This window comes from Geospiza fortis, unplaced genomic scaffold (assembly GCF_000277835.1).
Source record: "Geospiza fortis unplaced genomic scaffold, GeoFor_1.0 scaffold40, whole genome shotgun sequence".
NCBI classification, from domain to species: domain Eukaryota; kingdom Metazoa; phylum Chordata; class Aves; order Passeriformes; family Thraupidae; genus Geospiza; species Geospiza fortis.
Window position 1 is genome coordinate 16,462,401 of NW_005054297.1, and position 16,203 is coordinate 16,478,603.

Below are 16,203 nucleotides of genomic sequence, written 5' to 3' on the forward strand. Positions count from 1 at the left end.
ATTAAAAATGGACCCTGGTAGTACAATCATGCTAACACACTTCTGCTTGCATGCTTCTGTTAAAAAGGAAATTGGATGTACAACTAGACTGGCCCTTGTTTAATCAGTGGGACGTTGATTTCTGTGTGCTCTCAATTTGTCAGTGTTACATCCTCCTTAACTGCTTCTTGCTGTGCCACTACAGGCATTGTTCTAAGGCCTAGAATACCAGTACTTCATTTTCTTCAACCAGAAGCTGTGTTTCTGTATCAGCTGCTAAAATTATTTGGTAAATAGCATTCTTGTGTAGAAAACACAGGAGTTGGAACTGTAAGCTAGTCCCAGCAATGCAGCTTAGTGGCACAGATAAAATTACTGCTTCCTATATCATCTGCTTCCTAGGATATTAGGGTGCCACTACTTCTCTCTAAACAACCTTTCTTTCTTAATTGAATTGCAGACAATGGTGTAATCTGACTTGGCTTCCTTTCCCCACCTTCAAAAAAAACCAACGAACTAAAATCCTCCCAAAGCAACCCAACTGCCTTATTATGATAATAGTTTTAACTACCATTTTACATAATCAGAAGAAATCAGTTTTTCAGACACAGTCTACTTGGAAATGAAAGCACTGTGGTATCTAACATGCATGATGTCCCAGACTGAAGTATGAAATCAGTGGTGACAGAAAGTATCTTTTCTTTATTGAATTAGTATTTTTTTTTGAGACAACAGAAAATCTGTATTAAAAAAACACATTTATTAACAGGCCAAGAAAGAGCTTCAGTAAAAGAGTTATAAATCAGTAGCAAGACATTCTTGGCTCAGATCTTGTTTCAGGTATTTCCCCATATTTCTGTGAGTAAATATGACACTTGGTAGGTTATTTTGTAAAAGGGTATATCAGACATATCCTCCCATTATACCAGAACAATAGCAATTAATTTTAAGTGCTTATGAAAGAATAACAGAATTGTATTGTCCCAGATGGCCAATTCTTTTTGATGCTTGGTAGGTGCCATTATAATTTGTGTTATTTAGAAGGATTTTAATCTAAATAAATCAAACCAAAAACGCCAAAAATGAACAAACCCCCCACCAACAACACACCAAGAATACTGCCAAGACTGAAGAGATCTAGAACTAACTGCTGAACTCATCTGGCAGAAACAGCTGAAATCACACCAGACACTCATGAGGATACATTTCTTGTCAGCAGAACTGCTGGTTACAAAGCAGGAAAGTCCGCTATGAGATAGGGTCCTTCACTGTTAGAAGCACTTTGCCATTTCTGTAGAGCCATTAGATTTCTGAAGAAAGGAGTCAAAGTAATCTCTTTCCAGAAGCATTTTCTCGTGGAGGACACCAGCTGGGACAAGCAGCTTCCAGCACGGAGAGGAGCAGGGCTACCAAGGGCTGCAGGGATCTGGGCACTCCCGCAGGTAAGTCTCTGTATGGCCACTGTACACCTCCATCAGCGTGGTGCACACTGTCAGCTAACGGGCACGGGGCGGGAAGAGGAAAAAAGAAAATCAACCACATTACAGGAATTAGTGGAAAACTCTCTCTGATACAGCTGAACAGTTCTACTAAAACGAGCATTTACCTTTTTTATACATGCAAGTATGAATTGTCTGTGTTCTCAGTCAAGAATGCCTCCACTTAGCACAGGAACTAAGCTTCATCATTCAAGAACTATTAAAAACTATTTCCTTCAGATTTCTTTTCCTGAACACCAAAATTTCAATTCCAGACTAAAACCTCTTGTGTTGCCAGAGTAGTGTCCCTGTACTATGGCTACATCATGAGGTATATTAACTTGTTTTATGTGAATTACAAAGACATAGATCACACATTAGTTCTGGTTAGAAGGGTGCTCAAGATGTCTCCAGAGCAGCTGCTGCCTCAAACCAGGACCACCTATTATGAGGAAAGGGCTCAAGCTACTGAGAATTTTAAAGCTGTAGGGCCTTTGGGAAATAGCTATTCCAGCAATTACATTTTGCTTTCACAAAGTAATATGAAATTTGTTTTAACACATATGTTTTCACCTAAAAACCCCTGAATGTACCACTGAAGCCTCCTCCTTATATGTACAGTAGTTAGTGGTCTGCTCCCCACTCTAAACTTCCTGCAAAAACAGAAGCATTACCTTATTGAGCACAGGCTTTGTGGAGAGAACATCATAAATTGCAGGTAGGGAGAGATTCTGCAAGAAAATAATACACTGATATTAAGGGGCATTACCTGTTAATGTAATGCTGAGAACTATTTCACACTTCACTTAAAAAACACAATGCAATTTTAAGAGTACAAGATACCCATAACACTTTGATACTAGAAGAATGTGGGCTTCAAAAATTTGACCAGACCAGATCTTAGTAGAGCATGGCACACTTAAGTGTGTTTGCTGTCCCAGAGTGTGTGTTTGAATTTCACTGGTAAAACTACCCTAAAAACACCGAAAGTCTTTCTCAAGGTGTCTCTGGGTGTACCCTCCTGCATATGCAGCTGCTGGAGATACCTTCAGAAAACCCACCTAGATGAAAAGAAAGCCCAAAACAAACAAACCAACCAACCAAACCAAAAAGAATCCCGAAAACCCAATCCCCCCTAAAACCACAACTAAAACCCAAACCAAAAAACAAAACAATACCCCAAAAAAACCCCAAACAAATAAACAAAAAACCCACAAACCTTCCCCATGTGAAGAGGCAGCTTCTTCTAACCCAGAAGCAGAGACAAGTTACCACAAAATCATCAGCCACTTGTGTCATTACAGCTGAGCTTGAAAATAACCTGAATGCTCCTGGCTGTGTCAGGTCAGTAGTGCAAGCTGGGAGTTTCACACCAGCAGGATATGAGGTATTTGGAGGATGTTACCTCTTGTGTTGTCTGGTTCAGGCATTTCATTGCAGGTCCTCTACGATTATCCAGCACCAGTGGAGGCTTCCAGCGATCGTAGTTGGTTTCTACCACATACCATGTACCCTTCTTGATATCAAGGCTGGAAAAGAGGTCTAAGTTTGTGTTTTGCTTCTTTAAGTATATAGCAAGTACACATATACTGTATATATTCTATACACAGATACATTATATTTTTAGGCTTGCTGTGGTATTTTTCAATGATGGTAAAGAAGTGAGTTCTTGTACAACAGAAGTCACAAGAAACAGAGCACACAATTAGTGGTGGAACTTGTTCTCTTCTGGAAGGCTGAGTCAGGTCAAGCATACTCACTCCCAGATATCCAGAGCAGCTGTCCTGGATCGAGTTATCACACACCCTTCTCCAGAATTTTTTCCTCCCAGAATAAAGTAAGCTGGAGCCAGCAATCTTGTTTTTGCCAGTCTGTCTTTTGCATCCTGGTAACTGTGGGTAAGATGATGTTGGACTGTTAAATGCTATAAATGGTTCAAGTACTGAAGAGCAAGTTCCACAGACCCAGGACAAGTTTGGGTAGTTAAGCCTTTCTTCCCTTTTCATGCACATATGAGGAAACAGGATCATGATAAAGGAACACATTTAAGCAAAGCTTCTTGTCTCATTTTGCACTTAAAGTAAGATTGTTTAGAGGTGCTCTCTGCACTTTTTCTACACTTAAAATATGAGTAAAATGATGACATACTGTGTCATATTCCACTGAATTGATTTATTACATAACAGCTTTGTTTCTGCTTACTTCCTACAATGTACTGGTACCTGTTGGATGTGCTTTGATGCAGAATGCTGTTACCCATTTTGATTACCAACAGGCTCATCAGGAAAAATGAAGTCTGAGGAAAAATATTTGAGGGATCACGTGTGATGCTTTGCCTCCTGCTCCAGAGTACCAGCAACACCAGAACTATTAGAAGTTAAGGCCACAAGGAAGGTATCTATATAACTGGATATTAAGCATACATCTACAGTATTCATGCTAGTTGAATGCAAAGCAGATTAAAGGAGCATGATATTTAGAGGGAGAGGAAATACCTTGTAGCATTCTCTAATACAGTTCTTGTAAGAAAGCCCATCCACATACCATCTCTTCTACCAAGAAACCATTCAAAGATTCCTGCAAAATATCAGAAAAATTTGTTTTCAGATGGTTCACTGATGCAATTCTAACTTTCACAGCTGGTTTTAAAATAAGCTGCATTTTATGTAACTCACCTGCAATCTTTTCACCACTTGTGTGTCTGTTTATTAAGGTAACTGGTTTGCCCAAGGTCTGGAAAACTTGTGCAGAAATAATGAAAGAAATGAGCATTACTCACCCACATAACCACCATCAAGACTGAAACGCTCATTCATTGTCAGAGTGAACAAGTTCTGAAAAGCATTAAACAAGCCAACCTTCAGTCATTGCCAGCCCATGAGTACCAGTAATAAACAAGAGGCAGCATTGCAATTTAGATGTCAATTGAGCTGCTTGTTTGCTAGACTTTTTCCCTTCAAGTAACAGACTGCAAGATCAAGCTCATGTAGAGAAGAACCTAATTTGTCAGGGCTTGAATAAGTAGAAATTAGTTTTTTGACCAGGCAGACAATCAGCAAGGCATGCTTTTATGCTGAGCAAGTCAAGCCTGTGGCCATGTTTTCCTCTTGGTCTGTGTTGCATTGCTGAATCAGCAGTTTCCTTTCCCTGCTATGTGTCACCTTCTTCTCAGACCTCTGAGTACTACACTAGTTTGAAGGCAGATTTTCAAGTCCCAGTGCTAAGCACATCCTGCTATGTTACTGCTATTTGCATGGGCATGCAGCTGCACACACTGCAGCCCATGCTAACTGGAACACACAATTCAAACTCAAATCTCAGTCTCCTGCAACTAATGTTTCAGACAAAAAGTGAATTCAGCTACACCGAATCATTTTCAGAATGGCATCTTCCAAATTTATTTGAGCAGAAGACAAAAATACATGGATACAATGCAGGGATTTATGCCAGAAATGCTCTACAAGAAGAAAGTCTACCTGTAACAGAAGATAGAGCTTGTAGAAAAGGAAAAGTTGTGGCAAATTGGACACCCTGATATAGTTCTGTACTGCTGGTTTTTAAGATGTATATAAACCCCAGATTTCAGGTGCCTATTAAATGAAAACCCAACAAAAAAAATTTAAAATGCAGGACTGCCTTTTCCAAGAAGGACTGCAGAAAGAACTAAATAGCACAAATGTGCTGTTTCCCCTCTGGGATCACAGCATTAGCTATTAGCCAGCAAGAAACTCTAACCACTTCAGCACTTCGTATTCACTCCTGTTCATATTCAAAATTCAATGCTGTTTTTAAGAACTGTCCAAACAGAAATATTTCATTTAGGCAATCTCCTTTCACAAGGATGGGTACAGCATTTTTTTCTTTTATCTGTCTTCAAGTAGCTATGCTGTGCACCAGAACAACTTAGAGATCATTTATTGGAAAACATCCCGAGGCACAGCATGAAAGCAGAAAAATTTAAATATTAAAGGAAAGTCTGAAGCATTTGTAACCAATTGACAAGGCCCCATTCCCATACTTACTGGTTTGACTCCAGACACCATGCCTATATATCCTGCAAAATTTGTGGACTTGAACACTGTTTTGTTGTTTCTCTGAAAGTCCAAGAGTACCACTAGAGGCTTCAGTTCCCGAGTTAATGTCCAGGAATTATTTTTAACATCCCACCTGCCGGAGAGAGTACAGCATTTGAAACTTCCCTCAGTAGTTTTTCAAAGCTTTCCTTCACAGCATGCAGACATCCTGTGTATCATGCCTGTCCTCTGATGTTACAGAGGCAAGATCACTGCTCTGTAGTTACCTGAGCAGCACCAGCAAGGAACAACTAAAAAGTCTAAATGCAGAGGCTGGCAGTGAAAAGAACTAAGTTTTGTTTGAAGCAAGAGCATATATATTGCTCAGGGTTAAAAAGCACCACCATCACAGCTGGTTTGTTTTGAACACATAACTTTGTTCTCTACTTGCTGGCAAAGGGAGCCACAGGTACTGCCTGTGACACCAAACCTTGAATTCTTATTTTTCAAAGGCAGAAAAGAAGCCATGCACTACTGGATTTGCTCTACATGAAGGGAAGTACCAATTCTAGTTTGTAAAATAAGCCAGACCAGTTTGGAGGCACAAGGTTGACACAGAGCACTTAGCAGACTGTTAAATTCTCTAGAAATAATCCAGACTCTGGGAAAAGCTTTGAAAGTTTGCTTAATTTTCAGGAATCATGTTCACAGTATCTGGCAAGTCAGAGAAGTCCAACACAAGCCAAAAACCAGGGGACAGGTGCAGTCACAGTAGACAATGGGTGAGTTTTAATAGGTATGTAAGAATTTTAATAAAGATGAGCATTTAAATCCTAATTGTGCATTGAGCATCATCTGGATGAAAGATGTTACAAAATATACTGGGGAAATAAAAGCAAATGCTGAACTACCTAATCAGGGGCATGAAAGGAGAACTAATGAGTGCTGGGCAACAAACTACAGAGTTTGTATGGAAATGAAGAATGATGGGAAGTGTCAGTGGAGCACAGTACAGTAACTGGGGGGAGGAGTGGGAAGGAAACATTAAAACGCCATGCCCCAATCCAATCTCCATTTCACAGCATATATTAAAATTGATGCTTCATCCCATCATGTAAAGAACAAGATATATTGTGCCTCAGAGATCAGGCTACATAGGCCATTCTTTGGTTTGACACAGTTTGAACTGCAGCTGAGAAAAAAAGTAAGTAGCAAAACACAGCTGTTCTTGATGCATTGGGGCAATTTGACATAAGATCAGTAGAACATCCTGATCTTTTCATTTTAGCCTTTTTTTACAACACACAATGGAGAATTACTTGTCACAGTCTTACAGACATCCAAAGAAGACTCAAAGAATGTATGTATCTATTTAAGGTTCAGCTTGTTTTTTGTCTGGGTTTAAAAAAAAAGTCACAAGTTTAAATACTTACCCTAGGAAGAGTCCAAAATCCAAGTTTCTGGCATGGTACAGTTTCCCTATAAAACAATAAATAATTAAATACAATTTTCCAAAGAAATAGACAAATTTCAGCTTAGAGACCCAAGAAATGAGTAAGCAGTCAAATACCTGGGAAAGTGTGCAGGGAAAATAGCATTCTCTACTTGCCCTTTTCATAACCACAATATAATGATGGGTTTTTATTGGTCAGAGAAGTGTTTTGCCGTAACTGAAATCAAGTAATCTTGCAAACTGCTGTCCATCTCAGTTTCTAATCTTTCCAAGTTATCTTAATGCAATGGCAACACCTTGAGCTTCCTCTAAAAGTGAGATGTTTGTAAGCCCTCTGAGAATCTCTTAGAAACTTCCTAAGCTGGAACAGGTGCAGACAAGAGCTGCAAAACTAAGTAGGAGAATGAAAGAGTCTCTTTTCTTAGAAGAGACTGTCCATTTTCTCTACCAGCATACACATGCAATATCTAGAAACTAGATACAAAATCCTGCATGGCACGGACAAAGTTTCAGGTGTGTTACTGGTGTTTCTTTCCCCTAGAAAAACAAATACCACCTCTTAAAAAAAACCCCAACACCCCAATCACAAAAAACTCACCATCCAACAAAACCAAACCCAAACTATCTTTAAAAGCATTTCTGTCCTTTTTTAAACCTATAACACTTATGAACACTTATTCCCTTTCTCAAGGAATACCTTTAATTATCAGTCCTTAGGCATCTTTTAGTCTCTTTAATAGACCTTATTGGCTGCAGTTAAGGCGGACTGTATTTGCGTAACTGAGTTGGACCCTCTTCTACATAAAAGAAAACTGTTAACATGATTTTGGATTGCATTACCTGTTTTATCTTCTGCCACTATTGATGTACATACAGTAAAAATTTCATAAAAAATGTTAAAAATAACGATTTCCCCTAGAAAAAAAAAGAAGAAACAAAATTCAATAGTTTGAAACTTGCCATGAACAGAAAAAAATGGTTGGAAAAAAACCATAGTGCAAATTCAGTATTCTGTAATATTTCTGTTAAACATTTCAATTTAAATCTCCTCTGATTTTTAAAATGACTGGTTCAGCAAAATCAAGAGCTTCCTGAAAAGCAAATAGAAGAATCAGAATCCCCTGACTTTCTGCCTCACCATGCCCAAAGCTGACAGTCATTGCTACTTCCTCCTCTGAAAACCCCAAAACAAGCTATAAAATTCACTTTAAAGAAGAAAGCTGCTATATGCACCACTACTGCCATGTAGGAGCTGCTGCTAGCAGCAGGTGTAGTGCTCCTGTATGAGGGAAGCAGTGCAAACAGGCAGTGGTCCTGCTCTCTCTCAGTTCTGGAAGAACTCAGTGCCTACTCCTCACCTGGAATGGCATTCTTTTGCAGGAGGTACAGAGGGAAGGCCGAAGGACATGGCAAGGACCACAAGGGAAAGAAAGCACAGCAGGAAACTGAGCCTTGACTTCTTTCTATGTCAACAGCAGACACACAGCAGAGTGCAAAACCAACAAGAATAAAGGATTCCCTCAAATTCTGGTGCACAGGAGCTGAGACTTGCTCCACTTCCCAAAACCTAGGAGTGAGAACTTACAGCTCCGTAGAGCAGTCCCAGCCTGATAAAAGGCTTATGTGATTTATTCCATTCTCCTCTAAAACACTGGTTTTGTTTAGGGTGAGGTGTAATTTATTGCTTTTACTACTTAAGTAATGATTTGTTAACGTCACAGATGGCTACAACTAACTGTATATTGGTAAACACACTAATTTTAAATGAGTCTGTATTCCTAGCTTTCCACTATGTTAATCAAGTGTTGGAAACTGTTACCCAAAGGAATCCCAGATGAATTTGCAATCCCTTGGAGCTCTTCATTGAAAGGATAAGGAAGTGTAGCAGTCAGATGAGCCTGAAAGGAAAAGTTTTTTTGTATTATATATGTTTAAATTAACAGTATTTTGTTACTGACAACAAATGTCTCCTCAAGAAGCACACTTTTCTCCCAGCTATTGAGTGTTTAATTTCTCTGCAGCCTGTAGAATGTGAGGATATTTGCAGAGTACTTGGGAGATAAGTATACACTTAAGGGAAGTTAAACACTTATCAAAACACTGACGTGAGCAATGGACACGAGCACAGCCTCTCTTTGCAGCAACAGACAGAAATTGAAGTAGGACTCGTATATATTAAAAGCTCAACTGCAATGGAGCTCAATGTCACTGTTTATAGGCATCCCTGATTTTCACCCATTGGCATGGCAAAGTGTAAAAGCTGCATTTATGTCCACTCAGGCACACAGGGATAAGCTGTAACTAAAGATGGGGTAGAGAGCTGACCTTTTGCTGTCTCTAACCCTACACTGCTTTCCCCTGTTCCATGCCAAAGCGTACTCTAATCAGAATCAAATCAATTTTTAAGGTGAGGCCTGGTCAAAGTTGTCCCTATTACAGTTTTCAAAACCTGATTTTAGTCTACTGTTTAAAAGAAGTGGAACATGGTAAAAAATTTCAGTCAAGTGTTTTGCTACAGTATCAAAGGCTGTTGCGTATTTGTCTAGTGTTACTAATCCAAACTTGAAAAGATCTTAGGAAAAATTAGAGGAGGAAGAGACCTGCAATTTTTGTTTAGTTCTGGAAGTGGAATTAAGAACTTGTAAATTAGTAACTTTGAAAGTTCTTAATTGCCAGATTCATAAGCATTCTAATTCTGTAGTCAGAGCATACAGTAATAAAATAATTAAGCTGAAAATACTTACTATTTTGTTATCCACTATGTCAACAACTTTGCCACTGGGGAAGAAGGTATTTGCTATATCTTTAATATTCTGGACCACAGTCTTCAGCTAAAAAGAACAAGGACTTTTGTTGAATAGAAGATCTTAAGCATACTAACAAAACTCTTTCACAGACTTTTGAAAAAAAAACTTTGTTGAGAAAAATATAAAGTATTTATAACTATATTTAAATAAAGGGCTAAATGTCACCTTCTTAGTGAGACAAATACCCCCAAGACCCCACTAGAATCGCTCTTCAAGCTTTGTTCAAGTAACTTTCTTGATTAATTCCAATGTGTCCTTCTACCAGAAATAACAAATTACAGGAAAGCCATCCTCATCTTCTGCTCCTTTGAACACATTTTAATACTCTGCACTCTTCTGTCTTTTGGAATGTTAATTTCAAGCTCTTTGCTTAAGCACTGATGTTACTGAAGACAAAAACACTCAATAAACTGCTTATGAAAGCACATGCTTTCGATGTGCAACATGTAAATGTCACAAATAAGACTTCCACTCCATGTGATCTAACTCCAAAGTACACAGGAGATAAAACTCTCCAGAATTTAAGGTGAAACCTGAAGCTTCCAACACATTTTAAAATAAATATTAGCACGTAAGTAGAATTTGTCTGGCTTTCAGAGTGGAAAGTCTAAAGTCAAGGGATAGAGAAAAAAAGCCCTAGCCTTGAGAAATTAAAAATTACTGAACTCAATTTTCATCCATCTTCACCACAGCTGTTTTAAGCAGTTTGAAATAGGCTCTTAATTTCCCCCTTGCCATTTCATCATCTCACACAGCATTTTGAGAGAAGTAGGGAGGTGCAGAGAGGAAATGCTGCCTCAGTTTCACTTCAGTTTACCAAGGCTGTTCCCTTGGTGTATTGCTCCCTCTTCATTCTGCACCACCTCACCACTAAGGAGATTTGATAAATGGAATGGCATACACTTGTTTATGGCACACTGGTTTTTACACCTCTACATCCCAAACACAAGTCTCTACACTTGATGCTGTTACCTTAAGTGTTAAACAGAAAAAAAAAATTACTCAAGCTATTATTTTGAACTGGAATCATATTAGAAAAGTCAACAGGAAATATTATGCCTTTCAGATACTTTTAGCACATGTATTCCTTTAAAAACTTTTCTCAAAACAAAAGGCTATGTGCTAGTTTTAGATCTGCTAAGCTTCAGAGCAGTTCTGCATTTCTCACCTCTGTCTTTTTGTCACGCATCAAGTCATCCCACCTTCTGCTGGGAGGTAAATCGAGATTTATGACATATGTGGGTATATTACCTTTGAACCTGAGAGAAAAACACCAGAGATCAAATTTAAAGAAGGCTCTGAAAAATTATTTGACAAAATAGGTGCTTCCCACCTGTAACTAGCATTTTTTAGACCTGCAACAGGAACAAGTTTCAAGGAAAAAATCATGTTCAGACTTGCAAATCACAACTTCTCTGTAATTTGCTAGACAAGTTGAATCAGATTACTTACGTTGGTCCTGAAGGAGGGTACATTTTACTCCTACACTCTTCTCCATACTGCAAAGACAATGAAACATTACTATTAACCTTCTTTGTTAAAACACTATTATTCTAGTAGACTTAGTTTTGAATTAAACCTTTAGGACTAGTCAGTTAATTCAAAGTCTTGGGACTTTGGAAAGAGGAAAGTAGATGAAGAGGGACCAGCAGCATCTTCCCCATGCTGTCTGACAGACCTCTAGACAACTTGCCTAATGTATTCCATGGCAAGCACAAGGGTATGATAAATATACAAACTGTATATATTTTTACTCCACACGATTTAATGAAGAGCCCTTCAAAAGCATATTCTTTATACAAGTTCAAGAACCTCAGATGTCAGTATGGACCAGTCTGTTCTGTTTGTCCAATTCATAATCCCATTTTACAGTGTCATTCCTAATTATGTTTAGGGTTAAGCTGCACTGTACAGCTGGAGCAGGGAAAGCATAATGAACTTTGGGCAATCCCTCAGCTGGTGGAATGAGCTGAGGATTCAGCGTGGAGAAGTGCTGCTGAAGTGGTGCTAAACATTATGTGGGGTGCAATTCAGGAATGTAACTAAAAAACCCAGGAATGTAACCTTCATTCCTGGGAGCATGGGTAGTTACAAATGAAAGTTTGAGAAATATTTCAGATGTAATCAAAGTGAATTCAAGGTTGTTTTTCTATCAATTATATAAAGCATGCATATAAGTATAATAAACATATGCATATACATGCCACAATTGTAATTCTATGTTCTACGCAGTGACATACAAGCAAATGCCTACTGGCCACCCACACTTGTGCTTCAGGCCAGTTGACAGCAGGCCAGGTCTGGTCCCAAAACTATGTGAGAAGTTCAGTAAGCTCCTTAGAGTCTAATATATCTCCCTAAGAAAAAGGAAAGGAACATGTACTGTTCTGGGAGTCCACAGAAAAGCTCCCAAAGCACAATTGTTTGAGAGGGAGAACACAACAAAATATGGAGTGATCCTTCCACCACCATTTCCCTTCCTCCCCACCCTCGATTTCCAGTATTTATTAGGTTGTATTAATTAGATTACTAGTGTGTCCTTGAAATGCATTCTGGTTCCAGTGAAAACTGTTACAACATCTCCAGCACCTACGTAACTGGGACAAAGAAGTTAACTCACATCAATGTTCTCTCTGGGCTAATCTCATTATCTGTTTTTAATGCATTAATATAGAAAACACAATGTCTTACACAATGCCATAGACTTGAAACAGCTTAATTTGTTACAACTGGAAAGAGCAATTCTAAATTGGGATTGATTTCTCTGTGTGATAATATTATCTCTTTCTACTGTTTCCAGTTGGTGGGAGAAAGCATGAGATTAATTTTGATTTTCCAACACATGAGGTGAAGGTGTAGGACCAGCAGCTTTGTGCTTCCGAGATTTCACTGCAGTGCACTTAACAGCCTTTGCACAGCTGGAACAAAAAGTCAAACACAAAAGGCCATTTAATTTTCAAAGTGAGGAAGCATCAAAACAAGGAGGGTAGGAGGGATATCAGATGACTAATTAGGCAACAAAAGTCAGAGGTTTTGTGCAAAGCCAGACAAATGCTTAACAGTATTGACGCAACTGTCTTGTGCAATTTTCCATCCTGCAATTCTAAAATCCATCAGAAAGATGTGACATCACATATACATCCTACTGGATAGGATGTACACATTTGGACCTTCAGGAAATATCTCCATCAAAAATATGTTTCCTGACAGATAAAGCTTCTATAAAAGAACTTATCCAAAGTGGATCAGAATTCCATTGCTCTGTCAGTAGAGCCCATGCTCACAGAGGAAACAGTGGCACCTGTGCAAAACTGATTTCAGAGGATTTTAAGCTAAAGGCGCTAAACGTTACGTCACTCCTGGCACCTTCCCCTGAGATTTTAATCCTGTACCTGCACCTATTTTTATCTTCCCAGTGCTTTGCAGCCAAGCTACAAAAAAAGGTAAGGAATGCAACAGATAAAGGGATAGAGAATAGAGAAAATATTCCCTCCTTACATGTGGTATTTTTAGATTTCTAACCTGTCTATGTACAAAGCAAGGTAAAGAAGTTAGTAATTCCTAAAACAACCTGTACATCTTTCAAAATTGATTGAGGCATCTGAAGAAATTAGAGCTAATATTAACTGTTTCTTTAGGTTAACTATTACATCATAGAATCACAGAATATCCTGAGTTAGAAGGTACCCACAAAGGATGATCAAGTCCAACTCCTGGCCCTGCATGGGACAAGTCCAAGAGTCCCACCCTGTGCCTGAGAACAATGCATCTTGATCTCTGACAGGAGGTGCTCCACCAGCCTCGGTGAAAAACCTTCCCCTAATACCCAATTTAAACCTTCCCTGACACAGCTTCAGGCCACTCCCTCAGGTCCTACTGTTGATCAGCAACAAGAAGAGATCAGTGAAGGGATCGGTGTCTGCCCTATGCTCCCCTTGTGAGGAGCTGTAGACTGCAATGAGGTCTCCCCTCAGTCTCTTCTCCAATGAGAACAAACCAAGTGACTGCAACAGCTCCTGGCAAATAGGCAGCAACTTAAAAAGATGTCAAGACAATCGGAAAACTAGAAGTGGGGGATTTTGCTGTTTTGTTTTTTTTTTACACTAAGTTCTAACAGGGAATAAAAAAAAATGTTATCTTTTGCAACCAGCTAAAGATTATCTGCAAAGCTTTCTGAGAAGGTTAAAAAAAAAGACACCTAAAGAATTTTCCGGCAGCAGCAGAAAATCCATCAAGACCTTTAAATAACCAGAGTAAAATAAGCTATGAAGTTATCACTGTGGTCACTGGGGCTCTCCTCTCTGCAGAGGCTTGACACTGGAAGAACAATAAATGCTGTCCAAGAAAGCCAGGAACATCCTTCCAGCATGACAGAATCACCTTCAGTTTCCAATGTGACAAGCCAGAGGTCATCCCCTAGAAAAAGCTATTGGCAGCTGGACCCAGACAGCAGATTACCACTATAAATGTGCTTTTCAAACACCCACTGAACCCCCTAAGAGCAATACAGCTATTCTTGAATGGTGATTTAATGCTCCCTTTGTTTTGCTTTCTAAAATGTACTCTTACCAGTAGGTTGCATATCTTGATTATCTTACATAGTGCCAACTTTGAAACTGAGATGTATGTAACGACACAAAATCAGACGTGTGACAGCACGGGATCGAAACATTAACAGGAAGATAACACAGCGGAGGAGAAGTAGAACATGGTATGGGGAAATATGGGAATAAAAAGTGGAAGTATCATAGAGATTTATATTTTGACTGTGTAAAAAAAAAAAGTGGAACAGAAACAAGTAACTTAGCGAGCTGTTGAGATTAATTGGGTGAACTGTAAAAAAATATCAAGTAGTAACAGTTATTATTGACTGGAGTACAGAAAATTAATGCATGGTTTAATAACTGCTGAATAAATATTTTGACACCTAGCCTGATTTCATTAATATGAAACAGACTGAATGTAGATTGTCCAGTCTAAGGAATACCAGCACTTCCTTTATTTCTTTATTTTTGAGGCAGACCGTCTCTGGCATCCCTCCTTAATATTTATGTATTTTATATTTTTCACCTTCCTATGTAAAAGCAAATAGAAAATTACCTCTTTGAGCTATTAAATATAATTCCAGCTTTTCAGTCAATCTGTTATATTGAGCATCCTTTGGTCTATGAACTCTGTGATCTAACACATTTTCCTCTCTGCTCCCCTTCACCCATGGGATAATGCCAATGCAACACTATTGTTGAACAGCAACAATGCAGTTCACCTTTCTGAAGAGAGAGGTTAAGAGTATTCTTGCAGTAGAAAAAGCACTGACAAGACAACCTAAATTGCAGTTTGGACAAAAAGGTCAGCATGGCTGAGGGGGCCTCAGCGAAAGCTGAAGGGACTGCACCTCTGAGATGCAATTCAAGGCATTTATCTTCTGTGCTCTTTGTTAATGACATGAACCCAGTGGCACTTAGGAAGAATTCTTCAGCATGTGATGCAACCCTGCATCGCAACAAAAATAAAATATCCAAGCCTAATATCTGGCTGCACAGCAGCACAACCTGGATACACAGCGGATATTGTGCAAGTGCAAAGATGTACCAAGTGAAATCACATGCAAATCAAGCTCTCATGCTACTACTTTGCTGACAGCTGGCACTTTCTCCTACAACTCCACACTCCAGGACACTTTTGGCTAAAATTCTGAAGGTGTTTTAAGCTGCAGATAGCTTATAGCATTAGGAAGCTGGTTTTGGCTGGTAGGATGGGACTGGAAGAAGGGAAGAGAGGGGAGAGAGAAAAACCAAATCCTGTGTATTAAAAGATGCTAAGGGAACACTGGCCATCCAGATGTCCACAGTAATTTCCTGCAGCTCTGCCCTTTCACAAAACCCACAATAATTTTCCCCAAATCAATGCAATTTACTTAAAAAAAAAAAAGACTTGGAGCAAAGTAAAGAATAAAAGAGGTAGTATATTCCTAAAATATTTAAAAATAGATTGCAAAAAATATTTTGAAACCCAGACATATTTAAAACCTGTTCTCTTCATAGAGAACGAGTAAATTTAGGAACTTCAAGAGATGAACGAATGCTTCGCTGCTGCAGGATTACACCAGGAAGCAAGAGCAACTGTTTACATGCCCAGGAGATGGAAGCCAGCCTGCTCCAAACGCCTACTCCCGCATTCCCAGCTTCCCAATTCCACCAAAAGTTAAATATTTCATTTGTTCAGTTAAAAATACCCAAACGGCCAAAAGAGCAAGAAAGGACACACTAAGTCCACCTGCTCCACGCTCCTCCCCTCGGGCGAGCCACAGCGCACACACTCAGCAGATTCACAACCGTGCGCTTTTGCAGCAAGCACCTTGGAACTTTCCTTCTGGAGATCGCCGCTGCGGCGTAGCAGGGCGACACTGACATTACAGACGGGCACGGACCCGAGCGCAGGAGCGAGCAAGGGTTCGTACAGCCCCGCCGCGG

At 39.3% G+C, this 16,203-nt stretch overlaps 1 protein-coding gene across 2 annotated transcripts; it reads right to left on the reverse strand.

Annotated features, from left to right (window-relative positions):
- Positions 1-649: 649 nt before the first annotated feature.
- ASAH1 (N-acylsphingosine amidohydrolase 1) lies at positions 650-11,227 on the reverse strand. 2 transcript variants are annotated; one of them, XM_031066690.1, is made up of 13 exons: positions 11,183-11,227; positions 10,899-10,989; positions 9,668-9,754; positions 8,743-8,821; positions 7,764-7,838; positions 6,904-6,949; positions 5,480-5,624; positions 4,237-4,291; positions 3,953-4,034; positions 3,218-3,349; positions 2,863-2,986; positions 2,132-2,188; positions 650-1,475 (listed from the first exon to the last, which is right to left on the reverse strand). In XM_031066690.1, exons 1-13 carry the CDS (start codon positions 11,203-11,205, stop codon positions 1,386-1,388), a joined length of 1,086 nt encoding a protein of 361 aa, XP_030922550.1. In that variant the 5' UTR covers positions 11,206-11,227; the 3' UTR covers positions 650-1,385. The 2 variants fall into 2 exon arrangements, with proteins under 2 accessions (XP_030922550.1, XP_030922553.1); XM_031066693.1 differs by having other exon boundaries at positions 1,340-1,475; positions 2,132-2,156; positions 2,928-2,986.
- Positions 11,228-16,203: the final 4,976 nt, after the last annotated feature.

Bases quoted from the DNA above. Each gene is read 5' to 3' on its own strand.
- ASAH1 (XM_031066690.1), bottom strand. From the start codon at position 11,205: ATGTACCCTCCTTCAGGACCAAC. The intron at 4,292-5,479 runs GTAAGTATGGGA...AATGCTTTTCAG, and splicing joins TGGTGTCTGGAGTCAAACCA to AACTTGTTCACTCTGACAAT. The intron at 2,987-3,217 runs GTGAGTATGCTT...CCTCTTTTCCAG, and splicing joins GCTGCTCTGGATATCTGGGA to CCTTGATATCAAGAAGGGTA.